This window comes from Ranitomeya variabilis, chromosome 5, assembly GCF_051348905.1.
Source record: "Ranitomeya variabilis isolate aRanVar5 chromosome 5, aRanVar5.hap1, whole genome shotgun sequence".
In the NCBI taxonomy this organism is placed as follows: domain Eukaryota; kingdom Metazoa; phylum Chordata; class Amphibia; order Anura; family Dendrobatidae; genus Ranitomeya; species Ranitomeya variabilis.
This window is the reverse complement of record NC_135236.1, coordinates 9532519-9559200: the sequence shown is the minus strand read 5'-3', so window position 1 is coordinate 9559200 and position 26682 is coordinate 9532519. Positions and strand designations below refer to the sequence as shown.

General features: G+C 53.0%; 1 protein-coding gene across 1 annotated transcript in view; it reads right to left on the bottom strand.

Annotated features, from left to right (window-relative positions):
• Positions 1-1195: 1195 nt before the first annotated feature.
• PCOLCE (procollagen C-endopeptidase enhancer) overlaps positions 1196-26682 on the bottom strand; it is a 91894-nt gene continuing 66407 nt past the window's right edge. Inside the window, exons 3-9 of the mRNA XM_077261554.1 lie at positions 21093-21351; positions 20196-20320; positions 18799-18935; positions 18203-18627; positions 18053-18127; positions 2840-3013; positions 1196-1468 (exon numbers count right to left, since the gene is read on the bottom strand). Coding sequence (XP_077117669.1) covers positions 1338-1468; positions 2840-3013; positions 18053-18127; positions 18203-18627; positions 18799-18935; positions 20196-20320; positions 21093-21351 — 1326 coding nt within the window. The 3' untranslated portion in view covers positions 1196-1337. The remainder of the gene's footprint in view (positions 1469-2839; positions 3014-18052; positions 18128-18202; positions 18628-18798; positions 18936-20195; positions 20321-21092; positions 21352-26682) is intronic.

Below are 26682 nucleotides of genomic sequence, written 5' to 3'. Positions count from 1 at the left end.
GAAAACCCTGAGATCCTCTACCATTGGGATCATAACACATACGGCAGTGACGTGTGGACATAGTGACTTTGGTGATACCATTGCTCCCTATTGTTCTCTGTTATCAGTCTCTGACGGCTCGATGCCTGCAGGGGGCGCACATACGGCAGTGACGCGTAGACATAGTGACTTTGGTGATACCATTGCTCCCTATTGTTCTCTGTTATCAGTCTCTGACAGCTCGATGCCTGCAGGGGGCGCACATACGGCAATGACGATTGGACATAGTGACTTTGGTGATACCATTGCTCCCTATTGTCCTCTGTTATCAGTCTCTGATGGCTCGATGCCTGCAGGGGGCGCACATACGGCAGTGACGATTGGACATAGTGACTTTGGTGATACCATTGCTCCCTATTGTCCTCTGTTATCAGTCTCTGATGGCTCGATGCCTGCAGGGGGCGCACATACGGCAGTGACGCGCAGACACACTGACTTTGGTGATACCATTGCTCCCTATTGTCCTCTGTTATCAGTTTCTGATGGCTTGATGCCTGCAGGGGGCGCACATACGGCAGTGACGTGTGGACATAGTGACTTTGGTGATACCATTGCTCCCTATTGTCCTCTGTTATCAGTTTCTGACAGTTCGATGCCTGCAGGGGGCGCACTTACGGCGGTGACGCGTAGACACACTGACTTTGGTGATACCATTGCTCCCTATTGTCCTCTGTTATCATTCTCTGATGGCTCGATGCCTGCAGGGGGCGCACATACGGCGGTGACGCGTGGACACACTGACTTTGGTGATACCATTGCTCCCTATTGTCCTCTGTTATCAGTCTCTGATGGCTCGATGCCTGCAGGGGGCGCACATACGGCAGTGACGTGTGGACATAGTGACTTTGGTGATACCATTGCTCCCTATTGTCCTCTGTTATCAGTCTCTGACAGCTCGATGCCTGCAGGGGGCGCACTTACGGCGGTGACGCGTAGACACACTGACTTTGGTGATACCATTGCTCCCTATTGTCCTCTGTTATCATTCTCTGATGGCTCGATGCCTGCAGGGGGCGCACATACGGCGGTGACGCGTGGACACACTGACTTTGGTGATACCATTGCTCCCTATTGTCCTCTGTTATCAGTCTCTGATGGCTCGATGCCTGCAGGGGGCGCACATACGGCAATGACGCGCAGACACATTGGAGCAGAATGGTTTGTGGTCCGTTTATTTCAGTTGAGGATGAGTACAGAAAAGACATAAGATGCAATATGGAGGGCGAGGCGGAAGCAGGCTGTTGCCATAGCAATGTGGCAGCGGGATCCTGGTGCCGACACAGACGTCCCAGCGGCCTCTAGCAGGGCTTCTTGGCGATGCTGGTGAGGATCTGATGCTGCTGAGCGCGGTAACTGATGACAAAACTGTCGCCGACGATCCGACCGCGGCCAAAGTCGTCCACCTTCCCCATGAAGAGATAACTGGCGCCTGCGGATACAGAGACAGCTCAGCGCCACCCACCGGGTTTTCCTGCAGAGCATCTCTACCGACTGACACGGGATCTGCAGAGTATTCCACCCCTGACCCCTGTACATGTCTGCAGCACATCGCACCCTGCACCTCCTGATATACAGCAACTCTGCAGAGTATTCCACCCCTGACCCCTGTACATGTCTGCAGCACATCGCACCCTCCACCTCCTGATATACAGCAACTCTGCAGAGTATTCCACCCCTGACCCCTGTACATGTCTGCAGCACATCGCACCCTGCACCTCCTCATACACAGCAACTCTGCAGAGTATTCCACCCCTGACCCCTGTACATGTCTGCAGCACATCGCACCCTGCACCTCCTCATACACAGCAACTCTGCAGAGTATTCCACCCCTGACCCCTGTACATGTCTGCAGCACATCGCACCCTGCACCTCCTCATACACAGCAACTCTGCAGAGAATTCCACCCCTGACCCCTGTACATGTCTGCAGCACATCGCACCCTGCACCTCCTGATATACAGCAACTCTGCAGAGTATTCCACCCCTGACCCCTGTACATGTCTGCAGCACATCGCACCCTGCACCTCCTGATACACAGCAACTCTGCAGAGTATTCCACCCCTGACCCCTGTACATGTCTGCAGCACATCGCACCCTGCACCTCCTGATATACAGCAAATCTGCAGAGAATCCCACCCCTGACCCCTGTACATGTCTGCAGCACATCGCATCCTCCACCTCCTGATATACAGCAACTCTGCAGAGTATTCCACCCCTGACCCCTGTACATGTCTGCAGCACATCGCACCCTGCACCTCCTGATATACAGCAACTCTGCAGAGTATTCCACCCCTGACCCCTGCACATGTCTGCAGCACATCGCACCCTCCACCTCCTGATATACAGCAACTCTGCAGAGTATTCCACCCCTGACCCCTGTACATGTCTGCAGCACATCGCACCCTGCACCTCCTGATACACAGCAATTCTGCAGAGTATTCCACCCCTGACTCCTGTACATGTCTGCAGCACATCACACCCTCCACCTCCTGATACACAGCAACCCTGCAGAGTATTCCACCCCTGACCCCTGTACATGTCTGCAGCACATCACACCCTCCACCTCCTGATACACAGCGACTCTGCAGAGTATTCCACCCCTGACCCCTGTACATGTCTGCAGCACATCACACCCTCCACCTCCTGATACACAGCAACCCTGCAGAGTATTCCACCCCTGACCCCTGTACATGTCTGCAGCACATCACACCCTCCACCTCCTGATACACAGCGACTCTGCAGAGTATTCCACCCCTGACCCCTGTACATGTCTGCAGCACATCGCACCACTCTGTACACACCTTTCTTCAGGATGGGGCACTTGGGGCACTCGTTGATGATTTGGACGCTCATTATCTTCCCGGCCTCCTGGATGTTCAGATCTCCCTCCTTGTAGGTCTGGATGATGTTGATGCTGGCGAGCAGAGTGCCCTCCTCCTCGCCCTTAACGAGGGTTTTCACGCTGCCAGTCAGCACTGCGGGTAAACAAGGTAGAGGTCAGTGAGGGTCTCCTCAACTGTATGTAACAGATAATAATGCCCCCAGCAGGCCGCACCTGACACTGAATGCACCAATAATTGCCCCCGACAGGCCGGAGCTGACACTGACTGCACCAATAATGTCCCCAGCGGGCCGGACCTGACACCGACTGCACCAATAATGTCCCCAACAGGCCGGACCTGACACCGACTGCACCAATAATGTCCCCAACAGGCCGGACCTGACAACGACTGCACCAATAATGCCCCCAGCGGGCCGGACCTGACACCGACTGCACCAATAATGCCCCCAGCAGGCCGCACCTGACACCAACTGCACCAATAATGCCCCCAGCGGGCCGGACCTGACACCGACCGCACCAATGATGTCCCCAACAGGCCGGACCTGACACCGACTGCACCAATAATGTCCCCAGCGGGCTGCACATGGCACCGACTGCACCAATAATGCCCCCAGCAGGCCGCACCAGACACCGACTGCACCAATAATGCCCCCAGCAGGCCGCACCAGACACCGACTGCACCAATAATGCCCCCAGCAGGCCGGACCTGACACAGATTTCACCAATAATGCCCCCGACAGGCCGGACCTGATACCGACTGCACCAATAATGCCCCCAGCAGGCCGCACCTGACACCGACTGCACCAATAATGCCCCCAGCAGGCCGCACCTGACACCGACTGCACCAATAATGTCCCCAGCAGTCCGGACCGGACACCGACTGCACCAATAATGCCCCCAGTGGGCCGGACCTGACACAGATTGCACCAATAATGCCCCCGACAGGCCGGACCTGACACAGATTGCACCAATAATGCCCCCAGAGGGCCGCACCTGACACCGACTGCACCAATAATGTCCCCAGCAGGCCGGACCGACACAGACTGCACCAATAATGACCCCAGCAGGCCGGACCTGTCACAGACTGCACCAATAATGTTCCCAGCAGGCCGAAACTAACACCGACTGCACCAATAATGCCCCCAGCGGGCCGGACCTGACACAGACTGCACCAATAATGTCCCCAGTGGGCTGGACTTGACACCGACTGCACCAATAATGCCCCCAGCGGGCCGGACCTGACACAGACTGCACCAATAATGTCCCCAGCGGGTCGGACCTGACACAGACTGCACCAATAATGTCCCCAGCAGGCCGAACCTGACACCGACTGCACCAATAATGCCCCCAGCGGGCCGGACCTGACACCGACTGCACCAATAATGCCCCCAGAGGGCCGCACCTGACACCGACTGCACCAATAATGCCCCCAGAGGGCCGCACCTGACACCGACTGCATCCATAATGCCCCCAGCGGGCCGGACCTGACACAGACTGCACCAATAATGCCCCCAGCAGGCCGGACCTGACACAGACTGCACCAATAATGTCCCCAGCAGGCAACACCTGACACAGACTGCTCCGATAATGCCCCCAGCAGGCCGGACCTGACACCGACTGCTCCGATAATGCCCCCAGCAGGCCGGACCTGACACCGACTGCACCAATAATGTCCCCAGCAGGCCGGACCTGACACCGACTGCACCAATAATGCCCCCGACAGGCTGGACCTGATGTAGATGTAAGAGGGTGGTGCTGTTATGCACAGTAAGGAACACACTGTCACTTTAAGAGACTGCACCCCCTTGTCTGGTGTGAGATGGAATGTTCTGCTTTTCCCCGGCTTTAGGCTGTGAAGATGAACTGCCCTAGCTTGAGGGGAGGAGTTGAGCCTGGACTGCGTGTGGAAGGAGAAGCTTCGAGAGTGAGAGAGAACTGTTTGCTACAAGAAAGATCCCAGGCTGGGACAGAGTGTACTTCTGAAATTTGCAAGACTGTTCCGGTTTGCAGTAAAGGTGGCTGTTCTGTGCCAGGTTGTGAAGCCACGAAGATACTGAGAAAGGGACTTGCAGTTTCCAGGAGCATTCCTAGGATCCGGAAACAAGGAGAAGACCACGCTTCACAGAGCTGACAGAAAGACGTGCGCACCACTGTATAGACTGCTGGGGCCCCCCCTGAGACTGGACCTGAGTCCCCAACATCACCGTGAATCTGTTCCTGTATGGTGCACCAGTTAGGGCCTAGTGCAGGCTTCAGTAGTCAGAACACGGGAGCCGTGTGGCCTGCGTAGTAAAGGCCAGGGAGGTTATACGTAGAGTAGCATCGTTATTGGTTTTATTGTTTTAATTTGCTTGTGAGACAAATTCTGAGTCTGTAATTGTTGGAGCACTGTGCTATTTTCCGGACAGAATTACTCATTTATATTGTCTTTTGCTATTGTTAACCCCTGTTTGCATCTTCCTATTCCCTTCATTTCTGGCCTCCCAATAAATCTACCCTTTGTTGTTTGCACCTCATCTTGTGTACAGTAGTCTTCCTGCACAGTGGTGGTCCCACGACCATCGCTTCAAGTGGCGCTGCGAGCAGGGTACTGTCACCAAGATGGAGGCAGCAGACAGAAATGGCGGGAATGTTAATGTTAATGGAGATGCTGTGGGCATTGGTGGAACCCCTGCAAGGACACTCCCTATGGGCACCATATTTAGTGTGCTCCCAAAATTTGACGGCAAGAATATGCCACTGTCCGACTGGGTGTCCCGGCTGCAATGCACCCTGAAGATTTATAACATAAGCCCAGACCTTGAAGTGAACATTGCTTTAACTGCCCTAGAGGGGGAAGCCCGCAGAAACGTCTGCCTACAACCAGAACTCACCCGCAGTACCCTGAAGGAGCTAGTGAAGTTCCTGGAAGAGATCTACGGCGAGACTGCTAGCGCGGGACATCTTCGCGCCAAATTTTTCTCTAGGCTGCAACGGGAAGAAGAAGGAATTTCTCAGTATGCAACAGTACTGCAAGAAGTGTTCGCAGAGGTGCAGAGAAAGGAGGCAGATGGATTTGGCAGCATGGGCTCTAAAGACCGGATACTCCGGGAGCAATTAATTTTGGGACTACACAGCACATCCTTGAGGCAAGCACTGTCAGAACGGGTCTGGGCAGATCCAGCCCTTACGTTTCGTCAAGTTCTGGCGGAAACAGTGGCCTGAAGTAAAGAAGAAAGCTATGCGTCTGGAGTGATACGTGTCCAGGGCACCAATTCCAGAGGGGACTCAGACCATCAAGGAGTGCTGGTCCATGTAGTGCAAGACTTGCAGCGGTCCCTTGTTAACGTGCAGGAGAAACTGACCCAGATGGAGCGGAGAGTGGGGGAACTACAAGAGACTGATCCACCATACTCATGCAATCATCCTTCGGCCCGATCGACAAGGGATCAGTGGGAACAAGCCCCCTCCCGTCAGACATCGGCGGCACGAGGACAGGCTCGAAGTACTCCTCGGCGAGGAGGAGGCATTCAATGCTGGGAGTGTGGAGGACGGGGGCACCTTGCCAGAGACTGTCGGAACTATACTCAAGGCCAGTGGAAGCCGCCGTTAAACTACCAACCCCCGCGGTAATGCGGCACTCTGCGGGGGAGGTGAGAAGAGAGGCCGCTCCATATCATAACGAACACTTGATTGCTGGGAGCCCCATCCTACGTGCTGAATTTGAAGGAGTTCTGGTGGATTGCCTGGTAGATACCGGGTCCTAAGTGACAACGATGTCAGAAGCGTACTTCAAGCAGCATTTCCAGAACCTGGCCAAGCCAGAAAAAGAGACATTGATTCGCTTGTTTGCTGCCAACCAACAACCGATTCCGGTCACAGGGGTCGTGTGGATGAATATTCGAAATTGTGGACAAGCAGTTGGAAGAAAAGGGATCCTACTAGTCCCTGAGCCTGTCAAGAAAGATGTGCCTGTGGTACTGGGAATGAATATCCTACGTGAACTCGATCAAATCATGTTTACCAAACGGGGACCTGGATATTGGAAGAAGGCTACCCCACATAAGCCTACTCAAGAAGCACTTCAACGACTGATCCGCGTCTGTGGGACGCAGAAGAGTGTGCCATCTTATCAGACGGTAAGGGTCATCCGGGCACCTGGGAAAGAACCTGTAATCCTACCTCCTGAGCAAGAAACTATAATATACCTTCCAGTGGGGACTCACCGCAACCTTGATGGGTTGGAAGTGGTTGTTCAGCCTGTGGTAGGCGGAGGAGTGGATCAAGAAGTCATGATAGCTCGTACGATAGCTGTGGTCCAGCGAGGACATGTCCCCATAAGAGCTTTATAATAATAATAATAATAATAATAATAATTTTATTTATATAGCGCCAACATATTCCGCAGCGCTTTACAACTTATAGAGGGGACTTGTACAGACAATAGACATTACAGCATAACAGAAATCACAGTTCAAAACAGATACCAGGAGGAGTGAGGGCCCTGCTCGCGAGCTTACAAACTATGAGGAAAAGGGGAGACACGAGAGGTGGATGGTAACAATTGCTTTAGTTATTTAGAGCTTTGAATTGTGAGCCCCAGGGAGGTCACCTTGCCACGAGGGACAGATCTGGCCCTGGTGTACCTACATAAGGGTGAAGTGGTGAGTCAGAAGGAGATGTCTTTATCACCGAAAGAAGGTGTGGGGTGGACCCTAGCAGTTGCTGCGGGAGACGAAGAGACACCATCCCCGGAGTGGAATGGACGGGTCATCCTTGAACAAATGGAAGTGGATGTGAAGGCTATGGGCCCTAAGCATGTGCAAGCAATAGAAACTATGCTGTGGAAAAATCAGGCCGCATTCGCCCGTCACGCCGAAGATTTCGGCTGTACTGAAGCCATCACGCATGAGATCCCGACTGGGGAAGCTCGTCCAATTCGAGAACGATACCGGCAGATCCCGCCCAAAATGTACCAGGAGGTGAAAACATTACTGAGGCAGATGCTGGATTCAGGAGTGGTGCAGAGTAGTCAGAGCCCTTGGGCAGCCCCGGTGGTGCTCGTCAAGAAAAAGGACGGGACCATCCGGTTCTGTGTAGATTACAGGAAACTCAATGCCTGCACTGTTCGAGACTCGTATCCGTTGCCCCGCATCGAGGAATCCTTGACAGCGTTGGGGAAAGCCAAGTACTTCTCCACCCTGGACCTAGCAAGCGGATATTGGCAAGTAGCCGTGGCAGAGAAAGACAGAGAGAAAACTGCCTTCATCCTCCCTATGGGACTGTTCGAGTTTAACCGGATGCCCTTCGGGCTCTCCAATGCTCCAGGCACCTTTCAACGGCTGATGGAAAAGTGGGAGATTTAAATTTCGAGGCTACCCTGATCTATCTGGATGACATCATTGTGTTTTCATCCTCTTTCGAAGACCACCTTGCCCAGCTTGGACAGGTACTCGGAAGATTGCGTGCTCATAACCTGAAGTTGAAGCCAAAGAAATGCCACCTCTTCAAGAGGGAGATCGAGTACCTGGGTCACATTGTGTCACAAGATGGAGTTCTACCCTCGCCAGAAAAAGTGGCTGCTATCCAGAAGTGGCCAGTCCCTCAAACAGTGAGAGAACTCCAGGCCTTCCTGGGACTCGCGGGTTACTACCGTCGGTTTGTTAAAGACTTCGCGAAGGTGGCCGGTCCTCTCAATGAGTTGCTGAGGGGGACCGCTGGAGTGCCGAAGACCCAGCACATCCCCTGGGCACAGGGACAACACGAGGCCTTCCAGGCTATAAAGAATGCCCTTACTTCAGCCCCGATTTTGGCCTACGCAGACTTCGATCAACTGTTCCTGTTGTACACCGATGGTAGCCTACATGGACTCGGTGCAGTACTTTCTCAGATACAGGATGGACATGAGAGAGTCATCGGGTATGCTAGCAGGTCCCTGTGAGACAGCGAAAGAAACCCTCACAATTACAGCTCCTTCCGGTTAGAGCTCCTGGCTCTGGTGTGGGCCATGACAGAAAAGTTTGCAGGCTTCCTGACAGGTACAAAAATTCAAGTTCGAACAGACAATAATCCCCTGGCCCACCTTGAGAATGCTAAACTGGGGGCCTTAGAACAACGGTGGATGGCTCGCCTGGCCAAGTTCGACTTTACTATCCGCTATCGCTCTGCTACCGAAAACGCAAATGCAGATGGGCTGTCCAGAGTGCCTGTGGAGACTCCAGTGGGGGATCTTGATGAACAACTCGAAGAGGAGGAAACCCCAGACTTTAATAAGTTCAAGCCCCCGATGGTTGTGGCCCAGTCAAGAAGGGAGGCCTGCGCATTACCTCGGTCCCTGGGAAGAACCAATGAAGAATGGGGACACGTTCAGGATGAAGACGAAGGGCTGAGACAGATGAAATGGTGGGTAACGCAAAAGCGGAAGCCTGGCAAACAAGAGAGAGATAATCTGGACTCTGAAACGAGGAGTGTGTTGCACCAGTGGGATAGACTGGAAGTGCGAGAGTCAGTACTATATCGTAAGAAGCAACAGCCAAAAGATATGGAAGTAAGGTGGCAAGTGGTCATCCCAGGAAGAATGGCTCAAGAAATAGCTAAAGAAGCCCATGAATTCGGAGCGCACTTCGGCTCCACAAAGACCTACCAATGGTTGCAGCGGCATGTCTATTGTCCTCGGTTGGAGCTTGTGGTGGAAGAGGTTGCCGGCAGTGTCGAGTATGTGACCTCATTAAGAGTACTGAACAGATGGCACCCATCCAGACCATACAAACTAAGGAGCCGTTGGAAGTCTTGATGATCGACTATCTCCTCGTGGGACACTCGGCCCGGGGGCTGCAATATTGTTTGGTGATGACCGATCATTCTTCTAAGTTCGCAGTAGTAACTCCGACTAGAGACCAGACTGCGGAATCGGCGGCACGAGCCATCTGCCAAGACTTCATCCGGGTGTATGGGTGCCCAAAGCGCATCCACTCCGACCAAGGCGCGTGTTTCCAAGGCAAGGTGATGGAAGAATTGTATCGCATGTATGGCATCGAGCGGTCCCGGACCACCCCTTATCATCCTCAAGGCAATGGAGCTTGCGAACGCTTTAACAGAACCTTGCTTCAGATGCTGAGAACGTTGGAGGAAAATAAGAAGGCATGTTGGCCAGACTATCTGCCAGAATTGGTCTGGACCTACAACAATCGGGTCCACTCCACCACGGGTTATACCCCCTATCTACTGTTGTTTGGAAGAGCTGGACGAGAGATCATTGAGCTGAATTTGGAACAGCCAGAGGAGCTGATGGAGCGAACTGTCACCTCATGGGTGAAAGAGCATCGGCAACGATTGCAAACGATACGGCGGTTGGCGGGTCAGCAACTGCAAGAAAAAGAACATACGGCCCGCAAACCGACTCAAGAGTTACCGCTCCAACCTGGAGACCGAGTATTGGTCAGAGAGAAACGCCCCAAGGGAAAACTAAGTGAGAGATGGGAAGTCCAGCCGTACAAGGTTATCGAGAGAGTGTATGCTAACGGCCCTGTCTACAAGGTACAGATTGAGAATGGGGCATCCGCCCCTAGAGTACTTCGCAGAAATATGCTGCGGCCTTGCCGGTCTGAGGTCTGTTCTACGCCATTGTCGCCTGAAGGCGCCACTCCACTTCCTGAATCTGTCATGCCTGATGGCCAAATCGATGAGGAGTGGTGGACCGTCCCTGACACAGTAGGGGGTCCTCAGCCGCCCAGAAACGGTAATCCCATGGATGTACCAGTGCCACCATGTGAGGATGAGACCAGACAAGAACTCACAATGTCCCCTGCAACAAGTGTTCCTCTGGAAGATAGTCAAGCCTTGCCTGACAGCCAAGAGCTTCGGAGATCCCAGAGGTCTAATGCAGGGGTTCCACCAGTCCGATATGTAGAACAGTGTGCTCTGTCTGTTTGTATACCTTTGTTGTCTCCTCCATTATACTTTTACCCTGAAGCTGTGATGGCCGAGGACGACCATCATTAAGAAGGGAGGCATGTAAGAGGGTGGTGCTGTTATGCACAGTAAGGAACACACTGTCACTTTAAGAGACTGCACCCCCTTGTCTGGTGTGAGATGGAATGTTCTGCTTTTCCCCTGCTTTAGGCTGTGAAGATGAACTGCCCTAGCTGGAGGGGAGGAGTTGAGCCTGGTCTGCGTGTGGAAGGAGAAGCTTCGAGAGTGAGAGAGAACTGTTTGCTACAAGAAAGATCCCAGGCTGGGACAGAGTGTACTTCTGAAATTTGCAAGACTGTTCCGGTTTGCAGTAAAGGTGGCTGTTCTGTGCCAGGTTGTGAAGCCACGAAGATACTGAGAAAGGGACTTGCAGTTTCCAGGAGCATTCCTAGGATCCGGAAACAAGGAGAAGACCACGCTTCACAGAGCTGACAGAAAGACGTGCGCACCACTGTATAGACTGCTGGGGCCCCCCCTGGGACTGGACCTGTGTCCCCAACATCACCGTGAGTCTGTTCCTGTATGGTGCACCAGTTAGGGCCTAGTGCAGGCTTCAGTAGTCAGAACACGGGAGCCGTGTTGCCTGCGTAGTAAAGGCCAGGGAGGTTATACGTAGAGTAGCATCGTTATTGGTTTTATTGTTTTAATTTGCTTGTGAGACAAATTCTGAGTCTGTAATTGTTGGAGCACTGTGCTATTTTCCGGACAGAATTACTCATTTATATTGTCTTTTGCTATTGTTAACCCCTGTTTCCATCTTCCTATTCCCTTCATTTCTGGCCTCCCAATAAATCTACCCTTTGTTGTTTGCACCTCATCTTGTGTACAGTAGTCCTCCTGCACAGTGGTGGTCCCACGGCCATCGCTTCATAGACTGCACCAATAATGCCCCCGATGCACCGGACCTGACACCGACAGCACCAATAATGTCCCCAGAGGGCCGCACCTGACACAGACTGCACCAATAATGCCCCCGATGCACTGGACCTGACACCAATTGCACCAATAATGCCCCCGATGGGCCGGACCTGACACCGACCGCACCAATAATGCCCCTGGCAGGCCAGACCTGATGTAGACTGCACCAATAATGCCCCTGGTGGGCCGCACCTGACACTGACTGCACCAATAATGCCCCCGATGCACCGGACCTGACACCAATTGCACCAATAATGCCCCTGGCGGGCTGTGTTGTGAAATTGGATTCTGGGCTCCCCCGGTGGCCACTTGTGGAATTGTACTTGTGTGCATCATCCCCTCTGTTCACCTGCTCCTATCAGGAGGTGGGAGTCGCTATATAACCTTGCTCCTCTGTCAGTTTCATGCCGGTCAACAATGTAATCAGAAGCCTTCTGTGCATGTTCCTGCTACTAGACAACTCCTAGCTAAGTTGGACTTTTGTCCTTGTGTGTTTTTGCATTTTGTTCCTGTTCACAGCTGCTGTTTCGTTACTGTGTCTGGAAAGCTCTTGTGAGCGGAAATTGCCACTCTGGTGTTATGAGTTAATGCTAGAGTCTTAAAGTAATTTCTGGATGGTGTTTTGATAGGGTTTTCTGCTGACCATGAAAGTGCCCTTTCTGTCTTCATGCTATCTAGTAAGCGGACCTCGATTTTGCTAAACCTATTTTCATACTATGTTTGTCATTTCATCTAAAATCACCGCCAATATATGTGGGGGCCTCTGTCTGCCTTTTGGGAAAATTTCTCTAGAGGTGAGCCAGGACTGTCTTTTCCTCTGCTAGGATTAGGTAGTTCTCCGGCTGGCGCTGGGCATCTAGGGATAAAAAACGTAGGCATGCTACCCGGCCACTTCTAGTTGTGCGGCAGGTTTAGTTCATGGTCAGTATAGTTTCCATCTTCCAAGAGCTAGTTCTCATATATGCTGGGCTATGTTCCCTCGCCATTGAGAATCATGACAGTTTGACCGGCCCAAAAAAGGGTTAAATTACTGGCTGAGAAAGGAGAGAAAAGAGAAGTCTGCTACAATTTTTTATTTTTTTTTTTTCCCTCTAGTTCTGAGTGTGCTCTTAATTGAATCACTTGCTAGTCTGCCTATACTGCAGCCTTCCTCTCTTTCTCTCCTTCTAATCCTTGAATGGCTCTGTGTTCACCTGTTTCAAATGGATCTTCAGAGTGTAGCTACAGGTTTGAATAATCTCGCCACAAAGGTACAAAATTTGCAAGATTTTGTTGTTCATGCACCTATGTCTGAGCCTAGAATTCCTTTGCCTGAATTCTTCTCGGGGAATAGATCTCACTTTCAAAATTTTAAAAATAATTGCAAATTGTTTTTGTCCCTGAAGTCTCGCTCTGCCGGAGACCCTGCACAGCAGGTCAGGATTGTAATTTCCTTGCTCCGGGGCGACCCTCAGGACTGGGCTTTTGCATTGGCACCAGGGGATCCTGCGTTGCTCAATGTGGATGCGTTTTTTCTGGCCTTGGGGTTGCTTTATGAGGAACCTCATTTAGAGCTTCAGGCGGAAAAGGCCTTGATGTCCTTGTCTCAGGGGCAAGATGAAGCTGAAATATACTGCCAAAAATTCCGCAAATGGTCTGTGCTTACTCAGTGGAATGAGTGCGCCCTGGCGGCGATTTTCAGAGAAGGTCTCTCTGATGCCATTAAGGATGTTATGGTGGGGTTCCCTGTGCCTGCGAGTCTGAATGAGTCCATGACGATGGCTATTCAGATCGATAGGCGTCTGTGGGAGCGCAAACCTGTGCACCATTTGGCGGTGTCTACTGAGAAAACGCCAGAAAATATGCAATGTGATAGAATTCTGTCCAGAAGCGAGCGGCAGAATTTTAGACGAAAAAATGGGTTGTGCTTCTATTGTGGTGATTCAACTCATGTTATATCAGCATGCTTTAAGCGTACTAAGAAGCCTGACAAGTCTGTTTCAATTAGCACTTTACAGTCTAAGTTTATTCTATCTGTGACCCTGATTTGTTCTTTGTCATCTATTACCGCGGACGCCTATGTCGACTCTGGCGCTGCTTTGAGTCTTATGGATTGGTCCTTTGCCAAACGCTGTGGGTATGATTTGGAGCCATTGGAGGCTCCGATACCTCTGAAAGGGATTGACTCCACCCCATTGGCTAGTAATAAACCACAATACTGGACACAAGTGACTATGCGTGTTAATCCGGATCACCAGGAGGTTATTCGCTTTCTGGTGCTGTATAATCTACATGATGTTTTGGTGCTGGGATTGCCATGGCTGCAATCTCATAACCCAGTCCTCGACTGGAGAGCTATGTCTGTGTTAAGCTGGGGATGTAAAGGAACTCATGGGGACGTACCTTTGGTTTCCATTTCATCATCTATTCCCTCTGAGATTCCTGAATTCTTGTCTGACTTTCGTGACGTTTTTGAAGAACCCAAGGTTGGTTCACTACCTCCGCACCGGGAGTGCGATTGTGCCATAGACTTGATCCCGGGTAGTAAATACCCTAAGGGTCGTTTATTTAATCTGTCTGTGCCTGAACACGCGGCTATGCGAGAATATATAAAGGAGTCCTTGGAAAAGGGACATATTCGTCCTTCGTCATCTCCCTTAGGAGCCGGTTTTTTCTTTGTGTCTAAGAAAGACGGCTCTTTGAGGCCGTGTATTGATTATCGACTTTTGAATAAAATCACGGTTAAATATCAATATCCGTTACCACTGCTTACTGATTTGTTTGCTCGTATAAAGGGGGCCAAGTGGTTCTCTAAGATTGATCTCCGTGGGGCGTATAATTTGGTGTGAATCAAGCAGGGGGATGAGTGGAAAACCGCATTTAATACGCCCGAGGGCCATTTTGAGTATTTGGTGATGCCTTTTGGTCTTTCAAATGCCCCTTCAGTCTTCCAGTCCTTTATGCATGACATTTTCCGCGATTATTTGGATAAATTTATGATTGTGTATCTGGATGATATTCTGATTTTTTCGGATGACTGGGACTCTCATGTCCAGCAGGTCAGGAGGGTTTTTCAGGTTTTGCGGTCTAATTCCTTGTGTGTGAAGGGTTCTAAGTGTGTTTTTGGGGTTCAAAGGATTTCCTTCTTGGGATACATTTTTTCCCCCTCTTCCATCGAGATGGATCCTGTCAAGGTTCAGGCTATTTGTGATTGGACGCAACCCTCTTCTCTTAAGAGTCTTCAGAAATTTTTGGGCTTTGCTAACTTTTATCGTCGATTTATTGCTGGTTTTTCTGATGTTGTAAAACCATTGACTGATTTGACTAAGAAGGGTGCTGATGTTGCTGATTGGTCCCCTGATGCTGTGGAGGCCTTTCGGGAGCTTAAGCGCCGCTTTTCTTCCACCCCTGTGTTGCGTCAGCCTGATGTTGCTCTTCCTTTTCAGGTTGAGGTCGACGCTTCTGAAATCGGAGCTGGGGCGGTGTTGTCGCAGAGAAGTTCCGACTGCTCCGTGATGAGACCTTGTGCCTTTTTTTCCCGTAAATTTTCGCCCGCCGAGCGGAATTATGATATTGGGAATCGGGAGCTTTTGGCCATGAAGTGGGCTTTTGAGGAGTGGCGTCACTGGCTTGAGGGGGCCAGACATCAGGTGGTGGTATTGACTGACCACAAAAATTTAATTTACCTTGAGTCTGCCAGGCGCCTGAATCCTAGACAGGCGCGCTGGTCGTTGTTTTTCTCTCGGTTTAATTTTGTGGTGTCTTACCTACCGGGTTCTAAGAATGTTAAGGCGGATGCCCTTTCTAGGAGTTTTGAGCCTGACTCCCCTGGTAATTCTGAGCCCACAGGTATCCTTAAAGATGGAGTGATATTGTCTGCCGTTTCTCCAGACCTGCGGCGGGCCTTGCAGGAGTTTCAGGCGGATAGACCTGATCGTTGCCCACCTGGTAGACTGTTTGTTCCTGATGATTGGACCAGTAGAGTCATCTCTGAGGTTCATTCTTCTGCGTTGGCAGGTCATCCTGGAATCTTTGGTACCAGGGATTTGGTGGCAAGGTCCTTCTGGTGGCCTTCCCTGTCACGAGATGTGCGAGGCTTTGTGCAGTCTTGTGACGTTTGTGCTCGGGCCAAGCCTTGTTGTTCTCGGGCTAGTGGATTGTTGTTACCCTTGCCTATCCCGAAGAGGCCTTGGACGCACATCTCGATGGATTTTATTTCGGATCTGCCTGTTTCTCAGAAGATGTCTGTCATCTGGGTGGTGTGTGACCGTTTCTCTAAGATGGTCCATCTGGTTCCCTTGCCTAAGTTGCCTTCTTCTTCCGAGTTGGTTCCTCTGTTTTTTCAAAATGTTGTTCGTTTGCATGGTATTCCGGAGAATATCGTTTCTGGCAGAGGGACCCAATTCGTGTCTAGATTTTGGCGGGCATTCTGTGCTAGGATGGGCATAGATTTGTCTTTTTCGTCTGCTTTCCATCCTCAGACTAATGGCCAGACCGAGCGGACTAATCAGACCTTGGAGACATATTTGAGGTGTTTTGTGTCTGCGGATCAGGATGATTGGATTGCTTTTTTGCCTTTGGCGGAGTTCGCCCTCAATAATCGGGCCAGCTCTGCCACCTTGGTGTCCCCGTTTTTCTGTAATTCGGGGTTTCATCCTCGATTTTCCTCCGGTCAAGTGGAATCTTCGGATTGTCCTGGAGTGGATGCTGTGGTGGAGAGGTTGCATCAGATTTGGGGGCAGGTGGTGGACAATTTGAAGTTGTCCCAGGAGAAGACTCAGCTTTTTGCCAACCGCCGTCGTCGTGTTGGTCCTCGGCTTTGTGTTGGGGACTTGGTGTGGTTGTCTTCTCGTTTTGTCCCTATGAGGGTTTCTTCTCCTAAGTTTAAGCCTCGGTTCATCGGCCCGTACAAGATATTGGAGATTCTTAACCCTGTGTCCTTTCGTTTGGACCTCCCTGCATCCTTTTCGATTCATAATGTTTTTCATCGGTCATTGTTGCGCAGGTATGAGGTACCGGCTGTGCCTTCCGTTGAGCCTCCTGCTCCGGTGTTGGTTGAGGGTGAGTTGGAGTACGTTGTGGAAAAGATCTTAGACTCTCGTGTTTCCAGACGGAAACTCCAGTATCTGGTCAAATGGAAGGGATACGGTCAGGAGGATAATTCTTGGGTCACTGCCTCTGATGTTCATGCCTCCGATCTTGTCCGTGCCTTTCATAGGGCTCATCCTGATCGCCCTGGTGGTTCTGGTGAGGGTTCGGTGCCCCCTCCTTGAGGGGGGGGTACTGTTGTGAAATTGGATTCTGGGCTCCCCCGGTGGCCACTTGTGGAATTGTACTTGTGTGCATCATCCCCTCTGTTCACCTGCTCCTATCAGGAGGTGGGAGTCGCTATATAACCTTGCTCCTCTGTCAGTTTCATGCCGGTCAACAATGTAATCAGAAGCCTTCTGTGCATGTTCCTGCTACTAGACAACTCCTAGCTAAGTTGGACTTTTGTCCTTGTGTGTTTTTGCATTTTGTTCCTGTTCACAGCTGCTGTTTCGTTACTGTGTCTGGAAAGCTCTTGTGAGCGGAAATTGCCACTCTGGTGTTATGAGTTAATGCTAGAGTCTTAAAGTAATTTCTGGATGGTGTTTTGATAGGGTTTTCTGCTGACCATGAAAGTGCCCTTTCTGTCTTCATGCTATCTAGTAAGCGGACCTCGATTTTGCTAAACCTATTTTCATACTACGTTTGTCATTTCATCTAAAATCACCGCCAATATATGTGGGGGCCTCTGTCTGCCTTTTGGGAAAATTTCTCTAGAGGTGAGCCAGGACTGTCTTTTCCTCTGCTAGGATTAGGTAGTTCTCCGGCTGGCGCTGGGCATCTAGGGTTAAAAAACGTAGGCATGCTACCCGGCCACTTCTAGTTGTGCGGCAGGTTTAGTTCATGGTCAGTATAGTTTCCATCTTCCAAGAGCTAGTTCTCATATATGCTGGGCTATGTTCTCTCGCCATTGAGAATCATGACAGGGCTGGACCTGATACTGACTGCACCAATAATATCCCCAGAGGGCCGGACCTGACACCAATTGCACCAATAATGCCCCTAGCGGGCCGGACCTGACACTGACTGCACCAATAATGCCCCCGGTGGGCTGGATCTGACACTGACAGCATCAATAATGCCCCTGGCAGGCTGGACCTGACACCGATTGCACCAATAATGCCCCTGGCGGGCTGGACCTGACACTGGTTGCACCAATAATGCCCCGGTGGTCCGGACCTCACACCCACTGCCCCAATAATGCCCCCCAGGCCCATGATTCTGACATGGCTGTTACCAAACTGGCTGGCACAGAAATGGCTTCCTAGGGTTCCAGTCTTGCGACACTTCTCAGGGCACTTGGCAGCTGAACCTAAAACAAGCAGAAAAAAAACAGATGAGCCCCTAGAAGATCAGTAGATCCCCCAATACCTGGGCTCCTCTTCACCTGCAGCTGCGGGGGCTGCCGACCCTCTGACTTTTGGCTTAGCGGTACTGGCGGGTTTGGTGGGTTTGGTGGGTTTAGGCTTTGCGTTGGGCTTTGCCGTTGCTTTCTCTATAGGCTTAGTGGTGGGTTTTTGGCTGGACTTAGCTGTGGGTTTTGGGGAGGCCTCAGCTGTAGTTTTCTTGCTGGGTTTTGCTGTAGGTTTCTGGGTGGGTTTAGCTGTGGGTTTTGGGGTGGGCTTAGGTTTTGGGGTGGGCTTTGTCCCAGACGGGTGGATGACACTCTTGGTGGTGGGCTTGGATTCGGTGGTTTTCTTCTGCACTTCAGAAACGTCCTTCATCCTGTAGACAGCCTCAAACCCGTCGGCCGTGACACTGAGGTCCGAAACGAACTGGACCAGCATCTCGTTCCCATCAGAGTAGATTGTCCTAGAGGAAATAAATAGGACGGGGCATCATGGGGTCCGAGCATGGCCAAAATATCTCCGCTAATGTCTGCTGGCCCACCCCCTGAGACCACCACATCGGACCCTCCTGACCTGCGGCTCTGCTGTGTGAGCTGACATAACCGTGGCGGCGTACACACTGCTGTATACTCACGCGGGGGGGACGTCTCCGCAGAATTTCCCAATCTGCAGGTTGTTATCTGTCGCTCCACCATTGAATACGGCCAAGTAGTCGTATCGGCAGTAACTGTCCCCTTCTATGTCAAATTTCCCAAAGGACAGCTCGACTACCTGAGAGACGGAGTGGGGGGTCATTGTACGTCATACAGACCCCCCCCCAGACCACCCCCAACAATCCTCCGGTGTCAGTGCACATCACACAGACCCCCAGACCACCACCAACAATCATACACACAGACCCCCAGACCACCCCCAACAATCCTCCGGTGTCAGTGCACATCACACAGACCCCCAGACCACCACCAACAATCATACACACAGACCCCCAGACCACCCCCAACAATCCTCCGGTGTCAGTGCACATCACACAGACCCCCAGACCACCACCAACAATCATACACACAGACCCCCCCAATAAACCTCCACACAGACCCCCAGACCACCCCCAACAATCCTCCACGCAGACCCCCAGACCACTCCCAACAATCCTACAATGTCAGTGCATATCACACAGACCGCCAGACCACCCCAACAATCCTCCACACAAACCCCCAGACCACCCTCAACAATCATACACACAGACCCCCAGACTACCACCAACAATCATACACACAGACCCCCCCAATAAACCTCCACACAGACCCCCAGACCACCCCCAACAATCCTCCACGCAGACCCCCAGACCACTCCCAACAATCCTACAAAGTCAGTGCATATTACAGACCCCCAGACCACCCTCAACAATCATACACACAGACCCCCAGACCACCCCCAACAATCATACACACAGACCCCCAGAACACCCCCAACAATCATACACACAGACCCCCAGACTAACCCCAACAATCCTCCAGTGTCAGTGCATAATACACAGACCCCCAGACCACCCCCAACAATTATACACACAGACCCCCAGACCAACCCCAACAATCCTCCAGTGTCAGTGCATATCACAGACCCCCAGACCACCCCCAACAATCCTTTCGTGTCAGTGCATATCACACAGATCCCCAGACCACCCCCAACAATCATACACACAGACCCCCAGACCACCCCCAACAATCCTTTCGTGTCAGTGCATATCACACAGATCCCCAGACCACCCCCAGCAATCATCTGGTGTCAGTGCACATCACACAGACCCCCAGACCACCCCCAACAATCCTCCACACAGACCCCCAGACCACCCCAACAATCCTTCACACAGACCCCCAGACCACCTCCAACAATCCTCCAATGTCAGTGCATATCACACAGACCTCTAAACCACCCCAACAATCCTCCACACAGACCCCCTGGACCACCCCCACCATCCCCCAGGGTACATAATATGCCTGCCACCAATTAGTTTGGCCAATGGGCCCTTCTCACCTGGTCTTTTGGGGCCACAATATGCCAGGAGCAGCTTACACCACTGGGGTAATTATTTTCTGGCCAGTTGGGGCTGGTTATACTTCCCTGGGGTTTTTCAAACTTCCCCCCACAGAGGAGATTGTCTGTAATACAGAAGTAATGGAGTCAAAATGTTCAGTCTGTGCCCGATGTCACCATCCAGGGGTGCTCCCAGGGTCTCGTACAGGGGTGCTCCCGGGGTCTCGTACAGGGGTGCTCCCAGGGTCTCGTACAGGGGCGCTCCCGGGGTCTCGTACAGGGGCGCTCCCGGGGTCTCGTACAGGGGTGCTCCCGGGGTCTCGTACAGGGGCGCTCCCGGGGTCTCGTACAGGGGCGCTCCCAGGGTCTCGTATAGGGGAGCGCCCGAGGTCTCGTACAGGGGTGCTCCCGGGGTCTCGTACAGGGGCGCTCCCGGGGTCTCGTATAGGGGCGCTCCCGGGGTCTCGTAAAGGGGAGCTCCCGAGGTCTCGTACAGGGGCGCTCCCAGGGTCTCGTACAGGGGCGCTCCCAGGGTCTCGTACAGGGGCGCTCCCAGGGTCTCGTACAGGGGCGCTCCCAGGGTCTCGTACAGGGGCGCTCCCAGGGTCTCGTACAGGGGCGCTCCAGGGGTCTCGTACAGGGGCTCTCCCTGGGTCTCTTATAGGGGTGCTCCCGGGGTCTCGTACAGGGGCACTCCCGGGGTCTCGTAAAGGGGAGCTCCCGAGGTCTCGTATAGGGGCGCTCCTGGGGTCTCGTACAGGGACGCTCCGGGGGTCCCGTCCAGGGGCGCTCCCTGGGTCCCTGTACAAGGGTGCTCCCGGGGTCCCTGTACAAGGGTGTTCCCGGGGTCTCGTACATTGACGCTTCTGGGGTCGCCCTCCAGGGGCGTACTCTCACCTGACAGCTGTGGGGCACCGGCACTGTACCAGACCAGGAACCCGCGTCCTCCGGTTCCTTCATCTGACACCATCTCCAGCATCATCTGGGAGCCGGTTGACATGAGAGCCCCGGGGCGGAACGTTCCACAGACCCGAGCCAGACGCTGGGAGCCGGTGTCATGGCCATTGTAGATATTGAGGTAGTCATAGCGACATGTGGGGTCCGACTCCATGTCCAGGACACGGAAGGACAGGATGACCACATGACCCTCCGGGACCTGCAAGAGACATATGTCACCTCATGCCTGGCAGAAACCTCTCACCTGCAGTCTCCTCCTCACCAGCAGTCTCCTCCTCACCAGCAGTCTCCTCCTCATCCTCAGTCTCCTCCTCCTCAAACCCTCAGTCTCCTCTCACCTGCAGTCTCCTCCTCTCACCCGCAGTCTCCTCCTCTCACCCGTAGTCTCCTCCTCTCACCTGCAGTCTCCTCCTCGCCCAAAGTCTCCTCCTCTCACCCACAGTCTCCTTCTCACCCACAGTCTCCTCCTCTCACCTGCAGTCTCCTCCTCACCCAAAGTCTCCTCCTCTCACCCACAGTCTCCTTCTCACCCACAGTCTCGTCCTCTCACCTGCAGTCTCATCCTCATCCAAAGTCTCCTCCTCTCACCCACAGTCTCCTCCTCACCCACAGTCTCCTCCTCACCCACAGTCTCCTCCTCTCACCTGCAGTCTCCTCCTCTCACCCGCAGTCTCCTCCTCACCCGCAGTCTCCTCCTCTCACCTGCAGTCTCCTCCTCTCACCCACAGTCTCCTCCTCTCACCCACAATCTCCTCCTCTCACCTGCAGTCTCCTCCTCATCCTCAGTCTCCTCCTCCTCAAACCCTCAGTCTCCTCCTCTCACCCGCAGTCTCCTCCTCTCACCCGCAGTCTCCTCCTCACCCAAAGTCTCCTCCTCTCACCTGCAGTCTCCTCCTCTCACCCGCAGTCTCCTCCTCCTCACCCGCAGTCTCTTTCTCACCCACAGTCTCCTCCTCTTCACCTGCAGTCTCCTCCTCCTCACCTGCAGTCTTCTACTCTCACCTGCAGTCTCCTCCTCTCACCTGCAGTCTCCTCCTCTCTACTGTAGTCTCCTCCTCTCTCCTGCAGTCTCCTCCTCTCACCCACAGTCTCCTCCTCTCACCCACAGTCTCCTCCTCTCACCCGCAGTCTCCTTTCTCTTACCCGCAGTCTCTTTCTCACCCACAGTCTCCTCCTCTCACCCGCAGTCTCCTCCTCTCACCCACAGTCTCCTCCTCTCACCCGCAGTCTCCTCCTCTCACCCGCAGTCTCCTCCTCTCACCCGCAGTCTCTTTCTCACCCGCAGTCTCTTTCTCACCCACAGTCTCCTCCTCTCACCTGCAGTCTCCTCCTCTCACCCGCAGTCTCCTTTCTCTTACCCGCAGTCTCTTTCTCACCCACAGTCTCCTCCTCTCACCCGCAGTCTCCTCCTCTCACCCACAGTCTCCTCCTCTCACCCGCAGTCTCCTCCTCTCACCCACAGTCTCCTCCTCTCACCCGCAGTCTCCTCCTCTCACCCGCAGTCTCCTCCTCTCACCCGCAGTCTCTTTCTCACCTGCAGTCTCTTTCTCACCCACAGTCTCCTCCTCTCACCTGCAGTCTCCTCCTCTCACCTGCAGTCTCCTCCTCTCTCCTGCAGTCTCCTCCTCTCACCCGCAGTCTCCTCCTCTCACCCGCAGTCTCCTCCTCTCACCCGCAGTCTCTTTCTCACCAGCAGTCTCCTCCTCTCACCCGCAGTCTCCTCCTCTCACCCACAGTCTCCTCCTCTCTCCTGCAGTCTCCTCCTCTCACCCACAGTCTCCTCCTCTCACCCGCAGTGTCCTCCTCTCACCCGCAGTCTCTTCCTCTCACCTGCAGTCTCCTCCTCTCACCAGCAGTCTCCTCCTCTCTACTGCAGTCTCTTTCTCACCTGCAGTCTCCTCCTCTCACCTGCAGTCTCTCACCCGCAGTCTCCTCCTCTCACCAGCAGTCTCCTCCTCTCTCCTGCAGTCTCCTCCTCCTCACCCGCAGTCTCCTCCTCTCACCTGCAGTCTCCTCCTCTCACCCACAGTCTCCTCCTCTCAACTGCAGTCTCCTCCTCTCACCCACAGTCTCCTCCTCTCACCCACAGTCTCTTCCTCTCACCCACAGTCTCTTCCTCTCACCCACAGTCTCCTTCTCTCACCCGCAGTCTCTTTCTCACCTGCAGACTCTCACCCGCAGTCTCCTCCTCTCTCCTGCAGTCTCCTCTTCTCACCCGCAGTCTCCTTCTCTCACCCGCAGTCTCTTTCTCACCCACAGTCTCCTTCTCTCACCCAAAGTCTCCTCCTCTCACCCAAAGTCTCCTCCTTTCACCAGCAGTCTCCTCCTCTCTCCTGCAGTCTCCTCCTCCTCACCAGCAGTCTTCTCCTCTCACCTGCAGTCTCCTTCTCCTCACCCGCAGTCTTCTCCTTTCACCTGCAGTCTCCTCCTCTCACCCACTGTCTCCTCGTCTCACCCACAGTCTCCTCCTCTCACCTGCAGTCTCCTCCTCTCACCCACAGTCTCCTCCTCTCACCTGCAGTCTTTTCCTCTCACCCGCAGTCTCCTCCTCTCACCTGCAGTCTCCTCCTCTCACCTGCAGTCTCTTCCTCTCACCCGCAGTCTCCTCCTCTCACCCGCAGTCTCTTTCTCACCTGCAGTCTCTCACCCGCAGTCTCCTCCTCTCACCCGCAGTCTCCTCCTCTCTCCTGCAGTCTCCTCCTCTCACCCACAGTCTCCTCCTCTCACCTGCAGTCTTTTCCTCTCACCCGCAGTCTCCTCCTCTCACCTGCAGTCTCCTCCTCTCACCTGCAGTCTCCTCCTCTCACCCGCAGTCTTCTCCTCTCACCCGCAGTCTCTTTCTCACCTGCAGTCTCTCACCCGCAGTCTCCTCCTCTCACCCGCAGTCTCCTCCTCTCACCCGCAGTCTCCTCCTCTCACCCGCAGTCTCCTCCTCTTACCCGCAGTCTCCTCCTCTCACCCGCAGTCTCTTTCTCACCCACAGTCTCCTCCCCTCACCAGCAGTCTCCTCCTCCTCACCAGCAGTCTCCTCCTCCTCACCTGCAGTCTTCTCCTCTCACCTGCAGTCTCCTCCTCTCTACTGCAGTCTCCTCCTCTCTCCTGTAGTCTCCTCCTCTCCTGCAGTCTCCTCCTCTCACCCGCAGTCTCCTCCTCTCACCCGCAGTCTCCTCCTCTCACTCGCAGTCTCCTCCTCTCTCCTGCAGTCTCCTCCTCTCACCCGCAGTCTCCTCCTCTCACCCGCAGTCTCCTCCTCTCACCCGCAGTCTCTTTCTCACCAGCAGTGTCCTCCTCTCACCCACAGTCTCCTCTCACCCACAGTCTCCTCTCTCCTGCAGTCTCCTCCTCTCACCCACAGTCTCCTCCTCTCACCCACAGTCTCCTCCTCTCACCCACAGTCTCCTCCTCTCACCCGCAGTCTCCTCCTCTCACCAGCAGTCTCCTCCTCTCTACTGCAGTCTCTTTCTCACCTGCAGTCTCCTCCTCTCACCCGCAGTCTCTTTCTCACCTGCAGTCTCCTCTTTTCTCCTGCAGTCTCCTCCTCTTACCCACAGTCTCCTTCTCTCACCCGCAGTCTCTTTCTCACCTGCAGTCTCTCACCCGCAGTCTCCTCCTCTCACCAGCAGTCTCCTCCTCTCTCCTGCAGTCTCCTCCTCCTCACCCGCAGTCTCCGCCTCTCACCTGCAGTCTCCTCCTCTCACCCACAGTCTCCTCCTCTCAACTGCAGTCTCCTCCTCTCACCCACAGTCTCCTCCTCTCACCTGCAGTCTCTTCCTCTCACCCGCAGTCTCCTCCTCTCACCCGCAGTCTCCTCCTCTCTCCTGCAGTCTCCTCCTCTCTCCTGCAGTCTCCTCTTCTCACCCGCAGTCTCTTTCTCACCCACAGTCTCCTTCTCTCACCCAAAGTCTCCTCCTCTCACCTGCAGTCTCCTCCTTTCACCAGCAGTCTCCTCCTCTCTCCTGCAGTCTCCTCCTCTCACCCGCAGTCTCCTCCTCTTACCTGCAGTCTCCTCCTCTCACCCGCAGTCTCTTTCTCACCAGCAGTGTCCTCCTCTCACCTGCAGTCTCCTCCTCTCACCCACAGTCTCCTCCTCTCTCCTGCAGTCTCCTCCTCTCACCCAGTCTCCTCCTCTCACCCGCAGTCTCCTCCTCTCACCCGCAGTGTCCTCCTCTCACCCGTAGTCTCCTCCTCTCACCCGCAGTCTCCTCCTCTCACCCGCAGTCTCCTCCTCTCTACTGCAGTCTCTTTCTCACCCGCAGTCTCCTCCTCTCACCTGCAGTCTCTTTCTCACCTGCAGTCTCCTCCTTTCTCCTGCAGTCTCCTCCTCTTACACGCAGTCTCCTCTGTTGTGAACTCTGTTTTCAGGCTCCCTCTTGTGGTCACTGGTGGTATGGTGTGACTTTTGCTTTGGGCTCCCCCTGGTGGCTTTGTTTGTTATCCTGCTGGTCTCTGGCTATCAGCTGGTTCGTTATCCTCTGGGAGGTTCCTATATAGCTCTGTTTTGCTTCCACTTGTTGCCGGCTGTCGATGTAATCAGTGCTACTCAGATTCCTTCTGACTACCTTGCTCCCAGTCCATCCAGGACAAGCTAAGTGTTGTTTGCTCATTTTTTGATCAGCAGTGTTTATCATGTTTTCTTGTCCAGCTTGCTAAAATGTGATTCCCTCGCTTGCTGGTTGCTCTAGTGGACTGAGTTTCTCCCCACACACCGTTAGTTGGTGTGTGGGTTCTTGAAATCTCAGGATGGATATTTTGTAAGGGTTTTTTATTGATCGCATAGACCCCTGCTCTGTTTTCTGCTTTCTAGTACTAGTGGGCCTCTTTTGCTGAATCTGATTTCATCCCTATGTATGTGCCTTCCTCTTACTTCACCGTTAATATTTGTTGGGGGCTTCTATATCTTTGGGGATTATTTCTCTGGAGGCAAGCGAGGTCTTTCTTTCTCTTTAGGGGTAGCTAGTTCCTCAGGCTGGCCCGAGACGTCTAGGAATTTTTTAGGCACGTTCACCGGCTACCTCTAGTTGTGTTGGATAGGTTCAGATTTGCGATCAGTCCAGTTACCATCTCCCTAGAGCTTGTCCTATGTTTATTCACTTGCTGGTCTATGTGTGATCCTCAGCCACTTTAGGATCATAACAGTACAGCCGGCCAACAAAGTGTTAATTGCATGGCAGAAGCAGGAGAAAAGAAGCCTTGAGAAATTTTTTTTTTTTTTTGTTGTTGTTTAGTGTGTCTAGCTGCTGTGGCTAGCTTCTCTCCTCCTCTTAATCTTGGTGTGGCTCTGAGTTCAGCTGCTTTCATGGATGTCCAGAGCTTGGCTTCCAGTCTGGATCATCTTGCTGCTAGGGTTCAAAGTATTCAGGAATTTGTTGTTCACAGTCCTATGTCTGAGCCTAGAATACCTATTCCGGAGTTGTTTTCTGGAGATAGATCTAGGTTCCTGAATTTTAAGAACAATTGTAAGTTGTTTCTTTCTTTGAAACCTTGTTCCTCTGGTGATGCCGTTCAGCAAGTTAAGATTATCATTTCCTTT